This window comes from Ctenopharyngodon idella, chromosome 20 (assembly GCF_019924925.1).
Source record: "Ctenopharyngodon idella isolate HZGC_01 chromosome 20, HZGC01, whole genome shotgun sequence".
NCBI lineage: Eukaryota > Metazoa > Chordata > Actinopteri > Cypriniformes > Xenocyprididae > Ctenopharyngodon > Ctenopharyngodon idella.
Window position 1 is genome coordinate 31853313 of NC_067239.1, and position 21427 is coordinate 31874739.

Consider the following 21427-nt stretch of genomic DNA (forward strand, 5'->3'; position numbering starts at 1 on the left):
AGTTCTGATCCGAACCCTCGTCAAAATCATATCATGATGCAAATGTTACATATTTTTATGCTTGTTTTGCTATTAGAGTAACATATTGTTAGCTTGCTTCCTGAGTCTCTCCATCAGTGTCGACTTTTGAACAATGTAAGGCTGAACACTTTTGTCATTTTGGCTGTGTGAGATTCTCCAGCTTTGTTGTTGTTGAGCGACCAAAGTGTGAGCTGTTAAAGCTCCGCCCTCTTCTGGAAAGGGGGCCGGGAGCAGCAGCTCATTTGCATTTAAAGGGACACACACAAAAACGGCGTGTTTTTGCTCACACCCAAATAGGGGCAAATTTGACAAGCTATAATAAATGATCTGTGGGGTATTTTGAGCTGAAACTTCAGACACATTCTGGAGACACCAGAGACTTATATCACATCTTGTACATTATAGGTTCGCTTTAAAAACTATGTTGAAATAATGCAGGCTGAAGCACAGACCATCGATTAACACCATCAGAGCTCACAGTTGGTCTGTCTTTAAAGGTTTATAAGTTATCGCTAGAAATCAATTCCCCTATGGAGGAAATGAATGGGGTTTTTGCTGTCTATATAGGGAGCACAGCTAGTGTTGAAACAGAGTGATAGAGTTTCTCTGTTCAGCTGTTTAAATGTTGCTTCTTGATTACATTATTGATTTCTACACATCTTTCTGACACCGACACCATGTTTGTTTATGAGTCTCTACAGTAACATTGAGTGAATCTGAACCTTCAGCAGAAGTGCAGAGACTCTCAGTGAGAGAGAAGAGCAATTATAACAGCACAGCCATCCTATAGACTACAAACACACAGACAGAGAGAGAGAGGCACTGACCCACACAGGGAGAGGTGCATTGTGGGTGAACGCTCACAGTACACAGGCTGAACAATGATCTGAGCTGAATGTGGTGTTATGAACACACGCTCTCACGGTCACAAAACGCCTCCGATCCGTCGCACTGGATATTTATTAATATAGTCTGAATAATGAGAATAATACTTATTCTCTATATAAACCTTTTTTGGAGAAATTTTAATTTATTGATTTAAATACATTTATTTAAATAGTCTGAATAATTAAGACATTAATAATTAATAATTGGACAGTCTCTATATGAACCATTTTTTTCTTTGAGAAATGTTTTTTCATTTATTTATTTTAATGTATTTATTTAAATGAATTTATTTAAATAGTCTGAATAATGAGACATTATTGAGTCTCTTTAGGAACCTTTTTTTTAAAGAAATTTTAATTTATTTATTTTAATTTATTTATTTAAATGATTTTATTTAAATAGCCTGAATAATGAGACATTATATTTATTTATTATTTTAACATATTTATTTAAATAAATGTATTTAAATAGTCTGAATAATGAGACATTATATTTATTTATTATTTTAACATATTTATTTAAATAAATGTATTTAAATAGTCTGAATAATGAGACATTATTTTCATTTATTTATTTTAACATATTTATTTAAATACATTTATTTAAATAGTCTGAATAATGAGACATTATTTTTATTTATTTGTTTTAATGTATTTATTTAGATAAATTATTTTTTTATTTATTTTAATATATTTAATTAAATAATTTTATTTAAATAGTCTGAATAATGAGACATTATATTTATTTATTATTGTAACATATTTATTTAAATAAATTTATTTAAATAGTCTGAATAATGAGACATTATTTTTATTTATTTGTTTTAATATATTTATTTAGATAAATTATTTTTTTAAATTTATTTTAATATATTTAATTAAATAATTTTATTTAAATAGCCTGAATAATGAGACATTATATTTATTTATTATTTTAACATATTTATGTAAATAAATGTTTTTAAATAGTCTGAATAATGAGACATTATTTTTATTTATTTATTTTAATGTATTTATTTAAATAGCCTGAATAATGAGACATTATATTTATTTATTATTTTAACATATTTATGTAAATAAATGTATTTAAATAGTCTGAATAATGAGACATTGTTTTTGTTTATTTATTTTAATGTATTTATTTAGATAAATTATTTTACTTATTTTAATGTATTTATTTAAATAAATTATTTTTTATTTATTTATTTTAATATCTTTATTTAAATAATTTGATTTAAATAGTCTGAATAATGAGACATTATTTTTATTTATTTATTTTAATGTATTTACTTAGATAAATTATTATTATTTTTTTTTTTTTATTTAAATAAATGTATTTAAATAGCCTGAGGAAATGAGAGATTATTGATTCTCTATATGAACCATTTGGAAATGGAGAAATTTTAATTTATTTATTTAAATAGGCGGAACAATGATCTGAGCTGAATGTTGTGCTATAAACACACGCCTCAAAAACATCTCGCTAGATTTTTCTTTGATGTTTATTTTACTCTTAATATTTGAAACAATATATTAATGTATTTAAATTATTGTAATCACATGTTTTTATCATAATTATTATTAATATACCTTTATATTCATCATTCATGGGTTTCAAAATATATTGTCGCAAACATTAAAGCTACAATAAACACTAAAACTAAAAAAGTTGTTTTTTATTATAGATCATTGTTGCTGTTTTTATATCATTATTATAGATCATTTAGATGTGTGTGTTTGTAGGATGGTGTGTGTGTGTGTACCTGATAACGGAGGCTGGTTTGACGTCGGGCGGGTACGTGGGCGGCGGCGGCGGAGGGTCGTGCGGGCGGCCGTACGTTCGCTCTCCCGTACGGCTCAGGAGTTCGTTCATCTGAGAGTACGGCAGCGCGGCCAGAGAGAACGGCCCGTCCAGATGATCGATGTACATTTGCCTACAGCAGACAGAGACATTATAATAAACGCTCAGGTTACACATGGAGAGAAGGTCACGGACCACAACATTCAGAAAATAGATGTTCATACGGACTCTAATATTTCAGCAAATCATCTCACTGTGTGTCTTCAGCACAGTTATCAACCAAACAGTCATTCAAACACACAGTATATACATTAATTATTAAATTAAAGTTGCTGTACGTCATTTCTTTCCATTTATTGACTCTATACAGGAGTATTTCATAATTCTCGTAATATTTTCATGATGTTCTCGTAAATGGATAAGGTGTTATCTTTAAATATTTTTGGTGAAGTTTGAGTAAATGTTGTGTAAAAATGTACACACACACACCTGTGGTCATGGTACGTTGCTGATCCGTTCGTGTCTTTGTGTTTGTCTTCCATGTCGTCATCAGCAAGCTCCGCCCCTAACGCCATCTTCTGCCACTCCTTCTTCCGGTCGTGAGGCGCCCGCGGGACTTTCTCGGGGTCATGAGGGCGGTCGATGTTCTTCAGCTGGACAGACAGAGTGACAGACAGACTGACCGTTAGTTTGGTCTCAGCGCAGGTGAATCACTCAGAGTTTCTCTATTGTGATGCAGAAGCAGGAGCCAATGAAGACTCTCAGAGAGAAAGAGAAAAAGAGAGCGAGCAGAGAAGAAACGAGAGGTTTGTTTGTTGAACGTCAGCATCTGTTCATCCATGTGTTTATATTTCACTCATATTCCTCTAATGATCAGAGATATCAGGAGATATATGAACATTATCACACAAACACACAGAAATCGACATGTGCGTCAAATCTGTTGCTTTATTTTGTCTAAGATTGAATCTGATGAATTTAAATTTGTGTACCACAATATTATTTATATTCTTAAACAATACATAATAGATGTATACTCATATTCACTCCTAAAAGCAACAGAAAAAGTATTAAAATTAACAAATGCAAAAAAATTTTTCATTGATAAAATAGTTTAAAAATGCAAAAAATATTTTAATAATTTTTCAGATGTTTATTATATATTTTTATATGAATTATAATATATATACTTTTTGCATTTTTTTATTTTATAATTTTTTCTGTTGCTTTTATGAGTTTTTATATGTGTATGTGTGTATATATATATATAAGCATTTTATTTGCATTTTATATTAATTTATAATTTTGTTCTGTTGCTTTTAGGGGTGAAATATGAGCAGAAGTTTATTATACATGTTCTTTATTTTACATTCTGCATGTATATATATATATATATATATATGTATATATATATATATATATATGCGCCTATATTTGCATTTTTTTTTTAAATTAAATTTGAAACATTTTTCTGTTGATTATAGGGGTGAAATATATGCAGACATTTCCTCGTGAGACTCTCCAAGTTTGAAAACGAACCAATTACACACTTATTCCTGACTAGCAAAACACACACACGCACACGCGCACACGCACACACACACACACACACACACACACACACACACACACACACACACACACACACGCTGTGGAAAAGCTCAGACAGACAGGAAACAAACAAATCTGGGTGGCTTGAGTTTCTGCATTAGACTTTAGACTGAAAATGTCACGAATCAAGACTTTATTTAAGAACAGCCGAACCCATCGCACACGCGCGTCACTGAGATGTCTGTCAATGTCTGTTAGTCGCTGAGTTATTGAAAATTAATGCACATTAAATTAATTAATATACATTCAGTTCAATAATTCAATGGTCACTTATATTACAACTACCACATGTACACGTCTTCATATTGTGTTTTCTCAAAACATTTCTGTGTAATTTACAGGGTTATTATAGTAAAGCTAAAAATTACACTAAAACTATAACAGTATAATACTATAGTAAGTGAATTAACTCTTCGGAGGGTTTTGTCAGACGTCTCAGCGCCGGCGTGAGGTTTTGTTCCCTGTGCAGGTCAGACAGAAGCAGCTGACAGTGATCATACGGTGGATTGAAGCGTGTTCTCGGCTGGTTCACGTACCTGCACTGGAAGGTCTAAATATTTATAGACCTGATCATACATGTGGGGATCCTGCAACTACAGAACAAAACGACAAAAGAAGAACCAAGGGCACAATTTAACACACAGTAACACAATAGAGTCAAACATAAAGGTTTGTTTAACAAAGAACCGAATGAATGACAGTCGAGAAATATCAAGAAATGACAAAAGAAAAAAAAATTCGGATGCACAATATATCTCTGACAGTGTTGGGTAAGACACTAACAGCTACTAATTACATCTTCACCGGTGTGATTAGATTACTGCACTAATTACTCTCTCTAAAAAGTATTGCATTACTTTTTAATAATTATTTTCTAAATCCAATATCAGTTCAACAAAAGGATAACTTCATTTTACTGAGCATTTAAACTGCTCAAATAAATAATATAAAATAGCATAAATTATTCTTGAACTGACCAAAGTATTTAAAAAGAGAAGGTGACATTAAAAACTAATATTTTAACATTAGACGTTACATTTTGATATTACATCCACTATTGGTTTATATAGAATTGTTCTGTAGTCTATACAGTATTTAATGCAATTACATCAGAAAATCCCTTTCTTTACTTTGACAAGGGAAAAGTAATTAAATTACAGTAATTAATTACTTAGTAATGCATTGAACCCAACACTGATAACAACATTTTTGAAAAAAATTGACGTGAATTGATTGATATTAGAAGCAGAAAAGAAGCAAACACACACACACACACACACACACACACACAGAGTAAATAATCAGTTTTTGCAACGTATAAAATAAATGTATAAATTATGAAAAAAATAAAAAATATTTTTGGTAAAATTAACAAAAAGCTTACACTTTTAGAATTTTTTTAGCCTCTTTTCTATTTATAAATATTGTAAATAAACATATAAAATAATATTATATATAGTAAATATAATTTTGCAATATAAAAAATAATTGTTGTAAAAATAACAAAAGATACTTACATTTTTTCCTCTTTGCGTCTTTTCAAATTTAAATAAATAATTGTAAAAAATTAAAAAAAAATGTTTTGGCATCTTTTCTATTGATAAATACTGTAAATAAATACATATAAAATAATATTATATATAGTAAATAAACATCATTTTTCAATATATAAAATAAAGGTATAAATTGAAAAACAAATAATTTATACATTTATTTTTGTAAATTTATTTTTTGTAAATTATTGTTGTAAAAATAACAAACAGCATACCCTTTTAGATTTTTTTGGCATCTTTTCTATTGATAAATGTTGTAAATAAATATATACAAAATAATATTATATATATAGTAAATAAACATAATTTTTAGTAAAATTAAAATATTAATTGAAAAAAAAATTATTGTTGAAAAAATAACAAAAAGCATTTTCTCTTTTCTATATATATATATATATACATACCGACACACACTAAATTTAAACATTTTTAAAAAAAAAAAGACAAAGTATACAAAATCTTTTTGCTTCTTTTCTCCTTTTTCTTTTGAGAATGAAATATGGTTCAGACATTTTTATTAAAAAAAATATAAAGCAAAAATAATAGCTGATATCAGTATTGATTGGTGCATCATGAAATCAAACTGATCAGATCAGTGTGTAAAACAGGAGTGTGATCTGCACATGTGACTGTAGCGTCAGTCATGCGGCTCTAACTGTCCGCCATAACGCTTTAAACAGCTGCTCATGCCGTGAAATCATCCTGCTGTCACTGACACATTTCTGAAATGACAGAACGACGTGAACACAAAAGATCTGAAGGACAGTTTAACAGAAACTCATGCAGAGAACATGCGAAATTAAACCTGTGTGGAAGAATATTTCTCAACATACATCTACATTATGTGATGGTGGAGATCGGGAACATTGTGTTGTTTGTTTTGGACCCCACTGACTTTCATTATATGGACAAAAAAGGTGATTCTCACAGTGTTGTGAATGCAACGTTAAAATAACGTTTTCGTAAATGTGGAAGAAACGTTCATATAATGTAGACAGTAAAGCCCAGATAGAGTGTGTGTAAATCAGTGAATCACTAAATAATAAATTCCTGCGGTGAGTTTAATTACTGTTACAGTCAACACACACACACACACACACACACACACACACACAGCTTACAATAACTACATTTATTATTATAATTGCATCTTATTTTAGTTTGATCAAGCACACAAAATCAATCAAAATGACAAATAAGTCAAGATCAGAAAGTGAACGAAGCCTGATATCAAACCGTCTGTGAGCGTCTGTCCTCCCTGCTCTCTCCTCCCGCCATCACTGCCGCATGTCATTCGTTTACTGAAGTGCTGACATCAGCACTCTGTGTGTGTGTGTGTGTGAATGTTTGTCTTTTATTCACTCTGACGGTTTAGAAATCCAAGGATCTAAAATGTTATTTGATCAATAAATAATGGCAACATATCTGTTCTATTAACTCATCAAAATAATTTTACCAATTTAAACACTTTTGGAGAAAAAAAAATCTTTTTATGCAATTTCAAGAAAAAAAAAGAAAAAAAAAAATCTCCCGATGTGCTTGTTTGTAGGGATGCACAATTTGGCCAAAAATGTTTAAATTTCAACTATAATAATATAGCCTGTCACATAATATAATATAATATAGTGTAATATAATATAGTGTAATATAATATAATATAATATAATACTGTATATACAACAGTTCTTTCTGATTCTCGAATCTGATTGGCTGAGAGGTCTTTCCAGCCATGTGATATTTTAAGCAAACCCACCATATTTTTATAGATACTACTGTTATTTTGTAATGGAATGTAGTTTTAAGAGTTTTTTAGGCGAGAATGTAGTTGTTTAGACCTCAGATATGCGATTTATATGTAAACATATAGCGCCTATTTGAAAATTTGTTTAGATGCTTTCGGAGATGTGAGTTCCAGCGGCCGTTCAGCGCTCGTGTACCCGCAGAGAACAGCTTCATCACGGCCAGTCCTTTGGGTATTTTCCGCTGGCTCGTGTTTAAACATGAGGTATAATTCGTTTTGGGTATATCAAACGGACAATCTTTGGTCTTGGTCTAATAGATTTGGCTCAAGAGCTATATAAGGTTTAATTACTTTATATTTACATTGAAATTAAATCCTGTACTAACTGGAGCGCTGCTTTTGTACGTTTGACTGAACTGTTGCTTGTGTTTATTTCCTGTTTAACTTCTTATACTGTTATAATGGCTATTTCATTTAAATATTAGTGTTCAGTAAATAATATTTTATATAAATAACATGCCGTGTTTTTTGGTTTTGAGAAAGAGTCCGTTAGTGATTTCAACTTCAGTGAAAGTTACATTAATATGCCATTAGATGGCGGTAAAGACTGTCTTTATGAGTGAGTCAGTCTTAAAGACTTTTATATTGAAATGGACTGAAACAAGGAAACAAGGACGTTGTTTTTACTTTAAACAACATCTTACGAGACGCAACTGACAGATGCATCGACTAGCGCTGTCATGGGAAATCCTCTTATATGTTAAAAGGACAAAGATATCGCTTTCCTCAGCCGACATTCAAACTGATTTAGTGATTATGAATATAAGATTGACCTGAAGAATATCAGCTAGATGCAGGTCATACACTCGCTCAGGTGATCTCTCTCTCATAATACTCTACATATTACAGTGAGTTTCAATGAAGCGACTCAACGTTCCTTCGTTACGAGTTCTAAAGTGACGTTTTACAATTAGTAACGGAGGCTTGGGTTCAACTGTTAAACTGTCAACTTGAGATTTGAATCCGTGGCAGAAGGAAGTAGTTACTCACAAAAGAGGGTTTTTAAAGACACTCCGTTGTTGTTTCTTATTTATTTACACACTTGTGTTGTATAAACGCAATATCACACGAGTAGCCGTGCAATATGGTTGTATATCAGCATGCTGTGATTACCTACAGCCGAATCACAGCCGTGCTGATATACAGCCATATCGTACGGTTACAAGTGTGATATTGCTAATATAATATAATATAATATAATATAATAATTTTTACTTTAAAACTGTAAAATACAGTAATATTTGTGGCTGTTTTAATTTCTTCATTTTCAAACATTCAAACATCAAGCTTTTATTTTGCCGCAGGGATCCTGAAAGGGGGGGGGGGTGTAATGCTATTTCATGCATTCTGACTTCTTTACACTGTTGTGTTCTCATGCTAAACATGGCCAAAGTTTCAAAACACGAGTTGGATGTATGACGGAGTATTTCTGTGCCACATATACAACTTCCGGTTGTGGACATGTTTCGCCGAATTTTTTTCAAGTATGGCCTGTATGACATCATGAAAGGGCAGAATTCCTGGTATAGGCACTTCTCCCTGATAAGCGCGCGCAAACACATCACCCAGAGCAAGAGCAAGAGCCGCCCATCAATCATGCTTCATCAACATACGAAAGGCAAGAGATTTTTCAACAATGTCCCAGTTCAGGGGCTGCACCCTTCGAAGGCTGCATACATCATCGAGGCAGTCTCATTTAAGAAAAATAACTGTTAGATTGCAAAGTAAGAAAGAAATTACAGTATTTTACACCTCACAATGAATATGTCAATTTTATTACGGTTACTTTTCTTAAATATGACATTCTTGATGACGTATGCAGCCTTCAAATGCGACCTCCGGAGGACGCAGCCTCCGAAATGAGACTCAGCTCCTGGCACCGAAGGAGTGTGTTTTTGGTTTTGAGGGAAAGATTACCTTTTTCAGCTTCCCAAAGAACCCAGCGTTAAGGGAACAGAGGATGAAGTTTGTTTTTCCGGGGCAGCAATGGAGTTGTGCACGTATGTTTGTTTGTTCCCGGGATTTCGGTGATGAATGCTTTGTAAACAAGTCCCAGTTCAGCGCTGGATTTGCAGATCATGGGTGGTAAAGCTGCATCAGATGTCTGTGTTTTGTTGGCAATCGGCGCACAAGTGCATAAAATGTAAACAACACAAATGTTTTTGTTCCCTTTTTATTTATTTATAATGATTTCACAGCTAGCTGACAGAAAGCTGCGCGCGCTCGTTACTCTTTAGCTCCGCCCACGGCACTGACGGCAGACACGCCTCCAGGAGCTCGGCTTTTTTTGGAAAGACTCGGTTTAGCGTATCTATCTTTTGTAAATATGATAAAACTAAAGACTTTTCGGAGATATGAAGGATGCAATATTACTCTATATGTACTCAAGATTAGCATGAGATTGGCAGAAACTGTGTGTGATACCCCACCTTTAAAGTTTTTTCTCTAACAGCCAATTTATAAGCGCTTTTCATTAAAATTTTGTGAAGATGGTTGGTTGGAGTGTTTTGTGTTTTCGAATGCACATTATTAGCAACTAAACCTGAGTCGGTGTGGAGCAGCATTACTGTGAATAGAGTCGCTCTGCTCACATGTAAATAAACACAGAGCCGCGCTTCACTAGCGTAGCACATACGTTTATTTCATGAATAAAGATTTGATAATCGCACTCATGATTTCGATTGATTGTGCAGTCTGACACCTGATGGTTAATGTCTGTGTAGTTAAACGTTTCCTCTGCGAATCTCTCCTGACAGGCAGCGGTATGCATATCAACACATCTATTATTGTCCTCACACTGAATTCTGAGAGTGTTAAAGATGGCATCGCCATGGTAACGGAGTGGGGGGGGGCATCATTACTGGCACTGGATGCCACTAACCAGCTGACGTTAACTGGGTGTGTCTGATTTCAGTTAGACATTTCATGGCACATTTCATTTCTTATTTATTAGAATCAGAATCAGAATGATTTCTGAAGGATCATGTGACACTGAAGACTGGAGTAATGATGCTGAAAATTCAGCTTTGATCACAGGAATAAATTACGCTTTACTATATATTCACATAGAAAACAGCTGTTTTACATTGGAAAAATATTTTACAATTTTACTGTATTTTTGATTAAATAAATGCAGCCTTGGTGAGCAGAAAACAACAAAAACATTTTAAAAAATCCTAATGATTCTAAACTTATGTATCAACTTTGTCTCAGATGCGTCTTACTGTCATGCAGTGAGAATATATAGCTTTAAAATTAATAGCTTGGAAGAATTTAATGAGAGATGTTTGAGTTCATATTGAGATCTCTGACGCTTCTGAAGCTCTAGAGGAGACACACGTGAGATTACTAGGGTCTTTTTCTCAGCCTCAAATTTCTCCCCATCCGATGCATCTGAATGAGAAAGTGAGTGTTGTGTTTAATAACGTGTGTCTCGTTGCTTTCAAAGCCGCTCAACACGATCCCAGCGGGTGACAGACTCCTGCCGCTCAGAGCTCTTCTGCTGTAAGAGCCTCAAACCCACATAATTCACAGTGTACAGTATGTGTTCAGAGCAACAGCAAAGAGCTTGTGCACAGTTTAGACAAGTCAAGTTGAGATACCGAACAGGACCACTTAAACCAACCGCCTTGACCTGACTGCATGTACTACAGTACACGGATCTATTCAGAATTACTAAACACAGCAACAAATCCAAACATTACCCTGAATGTGTGTGGAAACAACGTGAATGTACTGAGCGCATATACACGGTTTGCGCATTAATATAACGGAATGACAGACATCACTCATTATTCAATTTCTGTATATATATATATATATATATATATATATATATACACTATATTGCCAAAAGTATTGGGACACCCCTCCAAATCACTGAATTCAGGTGTTTCAATCACTTCCATGGCCACAGGTGTATAAAATCAAGCACTAGGCATGCAGACTGCTTCTACAAACATTTGTGAAAGAATGTGTCGCTCTCAGGAGCTCAGTGAATTCAAGTGTGGTACCGTGATAGGTTGCCACCTGTGCAATAAGTCCATTCGCGAAATTTCCTCACTACTAAATATTCCACGGTCAACTGTTAGTGGTGTCATAACAAAGTGGAAGCAATTGGGAACAACAGCAACTCAGCCACAAAGTGGTAGGCCACGTAAAATCACAGAGCGGGTCAGCGCATGATGAGGCTTACAGTGCACAGAAGTTCAACTTCACGTGGCCTTCAGATGAGCTCAAGAACAGTGTGTAGAGAGCTTCATGAAATGTGTTTCCATGGCCGAGCAGCTGCATCCAAGCCTTACATCACCAAGTGCAATGCAAAGCGTCGGATGCAGAGGTGTAAAGCACGCTGCCACTGGACTCTAGAGCAGTGGAGACGTGTTCTCTGGAGTGACCAATCATGCTTCTCTGTCTGGCAATCCCATGGACGATTCTGGGTTTGGCGGTTGCCAGGAGAACGGCACTTGCCTGACTGCATTGTGCCGAGTGTAAAGTTTGGTGGAAGGGGGATTATGGTGTGGGGTTGTTTTTCAGGGGTTGGGCTTGGACCCTTAGTTCCAGTGAAAGGAACTCTTAATGCTTCAGCATACCAAGACATTTTGGACAATTTCATGCTCCCAACTTTGTGGGAACAGTTTGGGGATGGCCCCTTCCTGTTCCAACATGACTGCGCACCAGTGCACAAAGCAAGGTCCATAAAGACATGGATGAGCGAGTTTGGTGTGGAGGAACTTGACTGGCCTGCACAGAGTCCTGACCTCAACCCGATAGAACACCTTTATTAGAGTGGAGACTGTGAGCCAGGCCTTCTCGCCAACATCACTGCCTGACCTAACAAATGTGCTTCTAGAAGAATGGTCAGAAATTCCCATAAACACACTCCTAAACCTTGTGGAAAGCCTTCCCAGAAGAGTTGAAGCTGTTATGGCTGCAAAGGGTGGAACAACTCCATATTAAACCCTACAGATTAAGAATGGGATGTCATTAAAGTTCATGTGCACGTAAAGGCAGGCGTCCCAAAACTTTTGGCAAGATAGTGTATATCCATGGTCCAGTTCTGATGCTCACATGTCCACTGTTGGCTCTTTCGGCGGTGGACAGGGGTCAGCATGGGCACCCTGACTGGTCTGCAGCTATGCAGCCCCATATGCAACAAACTGTGTGTATTCTGACACCTTTCTATCAGAACCAGCATTAACTTCTTGAGCAATTTGAGCTACAATAGCTCGTCTGTTGGATCGGACCACATGGGCCAGCCATCAGTGAGTCTTGTCCGCCCATGACCCTGTCGCCGGTTCAACACTGTTCCTTCCTCGGAGCACTTTTGATAGATACTGACCACTGCAGACCGGGAACACCCCACAAGAGCTGCAGTTTTGGAGATGCTCTGACCCAGTCGTCTAGCCATCACAATTTGGCCCTTGTCAAACTCACTCAAATCCTTACGCTTGCCCATTTTTCCTGCTTCTAACACATCAACTTTGAGGACAAAATGTTCACTTGCTGCCTAATATATCCACCCACTAACAGGTGCCGAGATGAAGAGATAATCAGTGTTATTTGCTTCACCTGTCAGTGGTCATAATGTTATGCCTGATCGGTATATCATTATATATATTAACCAGCTGAGCTACAATCCCACTATTGTAAAATATAGTATATTGTAAAATATATATGGTTAGTTGCTCTCTAGCACGTGTCTGGAGTGTGTGAGCGACTCGAGCTCATCTGACTTGCACTTTCAGCAATTTTCCAGACATCACTCATCCACTCGACTAATGTAATCTAGTCCGTCTAATCTAATGCAGCCAATCCCACTTCCACTCCATCTACACACTTAATATGAATGAATGACGGGAAGAAACCTCAGCGCTCTAGACATCAGCTAATCTCATTCTGTGTGTGTGTGTGTGTGTGCAGACACAATCACTGCGCCATCGGTTCTTCTTTCCTCAGATCACAAAAGGCTTTTAAAAAACTTGTTATATGCAAATCTGTGCATATTTAAATGATTATGTATGATCTGCATATTTCAAATGTTTAAAGTAGCCATGCAAAAGAAATTTTGATTTTATGTTTGTTAAAATGTTTTGTTTAAAGACAAGTACATATTTTAACCTGTAAGTATCACTATCATATATACACTTTTACCACAGTAACATCAGAGGAGAGACGAGAGAATCTGCTGTCATGCGTAAAAACACAATCTGCTTCTAATTAGCCTGTGATTGGCCTGCTGTGTGTGTGTGTGTGTTGGTCTGTAATCTAAACGCAGTCAGAAAACACCTCATGTAAAGAAAAACAGCTCATTCACACACATGCTTTACACAAACTCACACGGACACAAAAGCAAGGTGGTTCTAAACCAGCTTAACTAGTGCTCTCTCGTCTTAAATGTCCTGTTAAGTCAGTAAAAACACATGTAATTGTCATAGTTCTGAACAAAAAGACATCAAAACATTGACCAATGAGACATTGACCAAAAATGCATCAAAAACATTGGCCTCAAATGCCACACCCATTCTGGTTGTTTCATTTGCATATAGACCACGCCCCTCTCACGCTGGCCTGCCCCTTTTACCTTCTGTTTCCGCCTCTCTTTCCTCTTGTCTTCTGTGTCCTGCAGCATTTTCTCTCTCCACAGGTCGAAGAAGTACGACGGGTTGGTGTAGAACTTCAGACCTTCCTTCCCATCATCCCTAGAGGCAGATGCAGATCAAGTATGTTGGCACACTACCTACTATTATTAAGCAAAAAATTAGTATGCGGTATGTATACAGTACAGAGTGTGAGACTACCACAGAGACTATTTTTCAGAAATGTGCAGTAACGAGAATACTAATGGAGTGCTGTATCCCACAATGCAATGCATTATAATATATATATAACTGGACACCACTCGCTGATTTAAACATGCAACATAGAAATAATGATCTATAATATTATTTATATAATATAATTAGTGCTGTCAAACAATTAATTGCAGTTAATCACATCCAAAATAAGTTTGTTTTTACATAATATATGTGTGTGCTGTGTATAATTATTATGTATATATAAATACACACACACACATGCATGTATATATTTAAGAAAAAATTATATTTATATATAAAATATTTATATTTATATATAGTATAAATTATATAGATGTATATACAGTATATACTTGCAAATATTTCTTAAATATATACATCTATGTGTGTATTTATATATACATAATAATTATACAATCATTTGACAGATTAATATAATCATTTTTGTGATTTAAACATGCAACATAGTTGTACTTTCCCCCCTTTATTTTATTTCTTGCTTGACACATTTTTGGTGTCAATGTTGAAATTGTTTCCTAATTGTGTCTTTTAAGCCAATTCAGAGCAAATACATAAATATTGAGATATATACAGAACGCTGCCAAAAGACAGAAAAATATTTAGATTAATTTGATTAATTAATAATATTTTGAAATATTCATTAATATATAAAAACAAACAGCCCCAGTTAGCAGTATTCCAACACCTCTATAATCCCAGACTGTGATTTGACATCAGGTTTTTGAGGCTGAACACAGAGAGCTGTGAAAAGAGCTAGAAATCACCAAGCGTGTGAACGACTGATATTACACCTCCTCTGTTTCTCACATTCGCTTTCTGACTTTGTACGTTTTTCTCCTTCATCACACTTTCTTTCTCGTTTTCGCTCGATTAATTTGAGTTTGCTGGTTAAAATGGCAAATGAGCTAAGACAAGAAGAAGAAGAAGAAAAACAATACAGCACAAATGAAGCAATTAACACCTCCAGACTCTCATGACAGGCCAATCACTGCTGTAAATAACACATTCAGAGAGTTTCATCTCCCACATGAAGAAAAACATGTTTGAATTCAAGCTGCTGTGGCTGTTTTACAATCTGAAATGCAAACTTAGGAAAGTAATATTTCATAAACAAGTCATTAAAACACTGATAATAATAATAAATGTTTCTTGAGCAGCAAATCATCATATTAGAATGATTTCTGAAGGATCATGTGACACTGAAGACTGGAGTAATGATGCTGAAAATTCAGAGGAATAAATTACACTTTACTATATATTCACATAGAAAACAGATACTTTAAATTGTAAAAATATTTCACAATTTTACTGTATTTTTGATCAAATAAATACAGCCTTGGTGAGCAGAAGAGACTTCTTTCTAAAACATTAACCAACTTTTGAATGGTAGTGTACATGTAACTATTGTGTATATTTTCTTCTTGCAAATGTGTGACTGATATTTAAAAACGGCTTTGCAATGGTGCTTCTGTTAAATATAACCTGAGGATTGAAGACAAGCACAAAACTACTGTTGAGGAAAATGAGCGATACTGGACAAAATGGGATGTCTAACATTTTTAGCAGGAGTGTAAGAGTAGAAGACAATGGTTTTACAGGAGAGGAATCATGTGTGCTGATGTCTAATGAAATAACCTCCGGTGCTGCTGTCTTTATGAAGTAATGAGCAAACGTGTGAAGAGAGAGAGGCTGAGAGCGAAAGCTCATGCATATTACGCAGCTCTCAAAATAAATGTTCCAGCCTCTAGTAATGAGCATTAATCCCAGAAACACTGTGTGACGCACATATGCAAACAGCAGCAGAAACTGCATGAACGAGAGCAAAGACGGAGACGTTGTCACTCTTTCATTGCTCAAGAGACTCAAGAATGGAGTTTTAGTTACAGTTCATGTAAATATGTAACTAAAAGTCCTCAGGAGAAACAAAAACGGACACAAATGAGTCACCAGTCGTCATCCAGTAGGAGTATAGAGCTATAAAATGAATGTGAAGCGGCTCACATCATTTGATGGAAAATGTTTGAGTTTGTATTGAGATCTCTGACTTTTGACTGCAGACAAGTTTGAGATACATCTGTGAGGTATTTGATGTCCATTTAATTTCATTGCTGTCTCAATGCAGTTTTACAAATACTGAGGTATTCTATAGACTGGAAGAAGTTTGGTGTTCGATTTACTTTGAAAAATATTTATTTACTAGTAAATTTCACCAATAATTAAAGAATCAGCAAACAACACATTGAATTAAATGTGAAATCTTGAAGTAGCAAGACTAAAATAGTATTTTCTTGTAAATCTTGTTTATCCAAAGGCCGTTGGTCTGATGTGCATGAAGTTAAATATGTAGCATCGGAAGACAGTCCTGATAAAAATTTGTCTTTTTTACTGTTATTAACCATTAAAATCGATGATTTATCGCATAGCTTGGCTGTGACCCATAATTACTTAAAAACCTGTATATTGTTAATGCAATGTCCGAACTTCACAAAAAATGGTACAGATGGACATCAGGACAGTCTGAGTAAACATGCCAAATCTCATTAATTTACAGCGATAGGGGGCGCTATAACGTAAGAAAATATTTTCTTGTAAAGCGTAGGATGAATTCAGGGTGATTAGGACTTGAGATGAATTGGAAAAAGTGTCCCAATCAACCTTAATTCACCCTACTTCAATTATCTTTGTTTTATTTTACATTTACATTTATGCATTTAGCAGATGTTTTCATCCAAAGTGAAAACAACAAACGCAATTTGTCAATGAATTCATAATATTTACAAAATTTTTTACAGTGTATGGTAGAATGTTAATCTAATGATTGGCCCATCTCAGGTGGCTTTACGCACGTGATTGTATGTTGTGTATGAGGTGTAAATGTCGTTCTGACCTGTAGGGCGTGAGGATGTTCAGCGGTGGAGGTTGTTCGCACAGCTCGTACGTCTCCTGCATCGGGACGGGCAGAGACTGACGCTCAAACAGCTGCTGGTCCTGGATGGTGGAGCTGCGGAAAGCCTTCCTCATCGTGATGTCCTGAAGAGACACTGAAACACACACACACACACACCGTATCAAACATCATTCAGTGACTGACATCTACATGTCTGGAGGTGAGTGTAACTGAATTTACAGATCCATCTTTGGACTGCATTTGTGTCTTATCTTGTGGAGTTTGCATGTATGATTTATGCATTATAAAATGTAAATAAAGCAGATTTAGATTGAATCACATCAAAAATAATAGATGCCAATCGGTCTCAAGTCAAGTCACATTTATTTCTATAGCTCTTTATACAATACTGATTGTTTCAAAGCAGCTTCACAGTAATAAACAGGTTAATGTTGTAAAATGAATTTAATTTAAACTGTGAAGCAGCTCTACAGAAGACAATAATAGTCTCAGAACCTCAGTCTAAATCCACACTTCTGAATCCTCCATCATGTTTGAATTTGGGCTGAATTTCGTATATTTTCCTGGGCTCTGGTTTGAATTCGATAAATGCATTTTAAGTGTACATAAAGCAGATTTAGATCAGGTCTAATCAACAAGATTATCCACAACAGTCAATCAGTCTTAAGAATCACAGAATCTAAATTCTTCAGTCTAAACTCTGAATCTGGACATCTTTACATTTTCCCATTTTCTTTCACTTTGAATTTTTCAAATCTGTTTAGCCATTGGTCCAACAATCTGCATTAAGTCTAACATGTAGCATCAAGAGATGGTTCTGATACAAATAATTTTACATTATATATTATTAAAAATTTTAAATTTGAGATTTATCTCATTGCTTGGCAGATTCGAGCCAACACGTTTTAAATGTGACCCATAATGACTAATTGACCTGTATATTGTTAATGCAATGTCCAAACTTCACAAAAAATGGTGCAAATGGACATCAGGACAGTCTGAGTAAACATGCCAAATCTCATTAATTTACAGCGATAGGGGCCGCTATAACGTAAAAAAATATTGTGCAACTTGGGATCATAGAAAGTGAAATTTATCTATAGCATCTTTTTACAAATATGTAAATTGTGATTATTATTGTTTAAAAAGCAGCAAGTCACTCAAACCTGTGTGTCACAGTGATTTAACTCTTGTTGTAATGCACAACCTCAAGTGAGGTTTTATCACAAAAGTCACAAAACAATCTCACTCTCAAACGGTGAAGCTTTGGATGTTTGTCTTTCTCTCGTAAAGCGAAGAGTGTGTTTGGTGCTTCAGCAACTTTCAGATTTTTGTGTCTGTCTTTCTACACATATTCTCATTTTCTTTGTCTCTTTCCTGATATCCAGGTGTATTTCCATCACTCTTTTTTCCTTGTGTACAAATGTCTTTATTTCTCTCTGGCTGACAGGCAGCTGGTGACACTGAGGTTGATGGGAAATTAAAATGAAATTAAATCATTTGAGTGGCAGAACGCAGTCACGCTGTCTGATGTCAAAGCAATCACAGCCCAACCGAGAGCTGCTATCATCGCCATTGTAATCGTCTAATTGTCCCAATTATTGTCAGACAATAAGGACGATTCTTACTGCTAAAGTAATTTATGATAATTAGCTCATTTTGCATGCAAATGCAATTGATCTGTTTCGTGACCAATGTTCAGGGTCGCTCAATTATGCTTTTTTTAGGTGGTACTGGGTAACACATGAAAAGATACTACGAATAGAACTTATCTGTGGTGTTTTTTAAGTGAAGCAAAATTACTAGTGCTACAAATTGCTCAGACTTGATAAAACAACTAAAAACATCCCGCAGACTTACATCTTAAGAAAATATTGAACTATTTAAAGTTGTTTTTAAAGTGCATTCTGTCTGTGAGCGACGTCTGAAGGTCTGGAGGAGCATCAGAGGACGTAAATGAGCTTCAGAGGGGCGGTTCTGTATATGCATTGCATTATGGGAGGCAAACGCCGGCATTTACTCAGGCATCCACTGAACGTTGCTTTGAGACACATTAACATTTTTTCTTTTGGAATTAAAGGCCATGCATCTCTCCACGGTTTATGTTTTGACTCTTGTGGACGTCTGACCTCGACGGACTGATCAGAGGAAATGAACCGGAGAAGATTTCTACGTCAAAGAGGGCGGAGCCTCAGAGCCACACCCACCTATTACATCATCACCACTGACCAATGGTAGATTGGAACACACACATGCACCACTTTCAAGAAAATAAAGCTTTAAATTTTTGTTCGTTTTGAAAGATAAGAAGATGCCCTTGTGAAAAATTAGCACACTTTAGCATAATTTCAAAAAGAGTACTTATTGAAATAATATACGCTAAAAGAATATATTTAAGTGTGAACTAAATGTAATGTTTTTGACGTTTACATGACAGTTTTTTTTAACTAAAAACGGAAAACTTTTTATGTGTTTTGGCCGTTCATTTACACAACAATGTGTTTTGGGGGCCTGTAAATGCAAACGTTCGAAAACGGGCTTTTGAAAACGATACCGTTATCGTTGTAAACTACAAAAACGTGAATTTGTGAAAACTGTGACTAGGCCTACAAAGTGCACACTTAAGTGGCTTTTTATTTTATTAAAATATTATCTGCGAATACAGTTTTTAAAAAAGTATACTTTGAAGATTTTAAGAACACTACAACCACACAGTCAATACAATTAAGTGCACTTATTTTTAAGAAGGGTGCTTAAACCTTTAAAAAAAAGTCAACCTCAAGAAGTCAAACGAAATATTATATTTTATTTTCTATTTGTTTTACATGATGTTTGCAAACCTATACTCAAAATATAGGTTTGTTCATTATTTTCTGGCTTAAATATTAAATAAATATACAAAATAATTAAAACATATATAAAGGTATAAGTCGTTTAAGTAAATTGTCAGTGAATTGATTTTTAAGAGACGTTTGTGAAGCTTTTATGGTGTTTTTGTTTATTTTGGAGCTTGACTGACATGATTTGTATGCCGTTATAGGGCAGAATTTCTTCTTTTGTGTTCCACAGACAAACAAGCAGCTTGTGGGTTTGAAACCACACAAAGGTGAGTAGATGACGACAACTTCTGTGGGAAAATCTTTACATGCAAAAAAGCCAAAGCCACAAAAGCTGTCGATATCTGCAGGCCGCAGTGAAAGTGCTGCAGGTCTTCAGAGGAACATAAAGGCAGAAGGGTGAATGAATAAAGCCATAAAGACTCATAAAGAGCGTTTAAAGCAGCGGATCCTTTCTGACATGTTTCAAAAGGAAAGAGCCGTGAATCATCAAACACTCTCAATGAACACACAGTCATGCACGAGTTTTACCTGGAAATATCTCATGTGTTTGTGTGTGTTTATTGGCAACTCTAATCCAGTGTATCAATCGTCCTGTATAGATCGTGTCGATCTGGATTTATTAATTCACATCAGGTTATTATAATTTTTAATTAAAATTTTTTTTATTTGCCTAATTTTAAAGTAAATACAGTGAAAGTAAAATATATATAAATAAATAAAATGAAGTTTAAAACATTTCAACATTTCGCATTTGTTCAGTTTAGGTAGTTTTTGTGTTACCCAGCTCCTGGGTCAGACGTAACAACCCAGCGTTTGGGTAGTTTTTGTGTTACCCAGATCCTGGGTCGGACGTAACAACCCAGTGTTGGGTAGTTTTTGTGTTACCCAGCTCCTGGGTCGGGCGTAACAACCCAGCGTTTGGGTAGTTTTTGTGTTACCCAGATCCTGGGTCGGACGTAACAACCCAGCGTTTGGGTAGTTTTTGTGTTACCCAGATCCTGGGTCAGACGTAACAACCCAGCGTTTGGGTAGTTTTTGTGTTACCCAGATCCTGGGTCGGACGTAACAACCCAGCGTTTGGGTAGTTTTTGTGTTACCCAGATCCTGGGTCAGACGTAACAACCCAGCGTTTGGGTAGTTTTTGTGTTACCCAGCTCCTGGGTCGG

General features: G+C 35.2%; 1 protein-coding gene across 1 annotated transcript in view; it reads right to left on the reverse strand.

Annotated features, from left to right (window-relative positions):
• wasf1 (WASP family member 1) overlaps nt 1–21427 on the reverse strand; it is a 59084-nt gene that overhangs the window by 3257 nt on the left and 34400 nt on the right. The window contains exons 4-8 of the mRNA XM_051874276.1: nt 17401–17554; nt 14258–14375; nt 4857–4913; nt 3199–3362; nt 2672–2842 (exon numbers count right to left, since the gene is read on the reverse strand). Coding sequence (XP_051730236.1) covers nt 2672–2842; nt 3199–3362; nt 4857–4913; nt 14258–14375; nt 17401–17554 — 664 coding nt within the window. The remainder of the gene's footprint in view (nt 1–2671; nt 2843–3198; nt 3363–4856; nt 4914–14257; nt 14376–17400; nt 17555–21427) is intronic.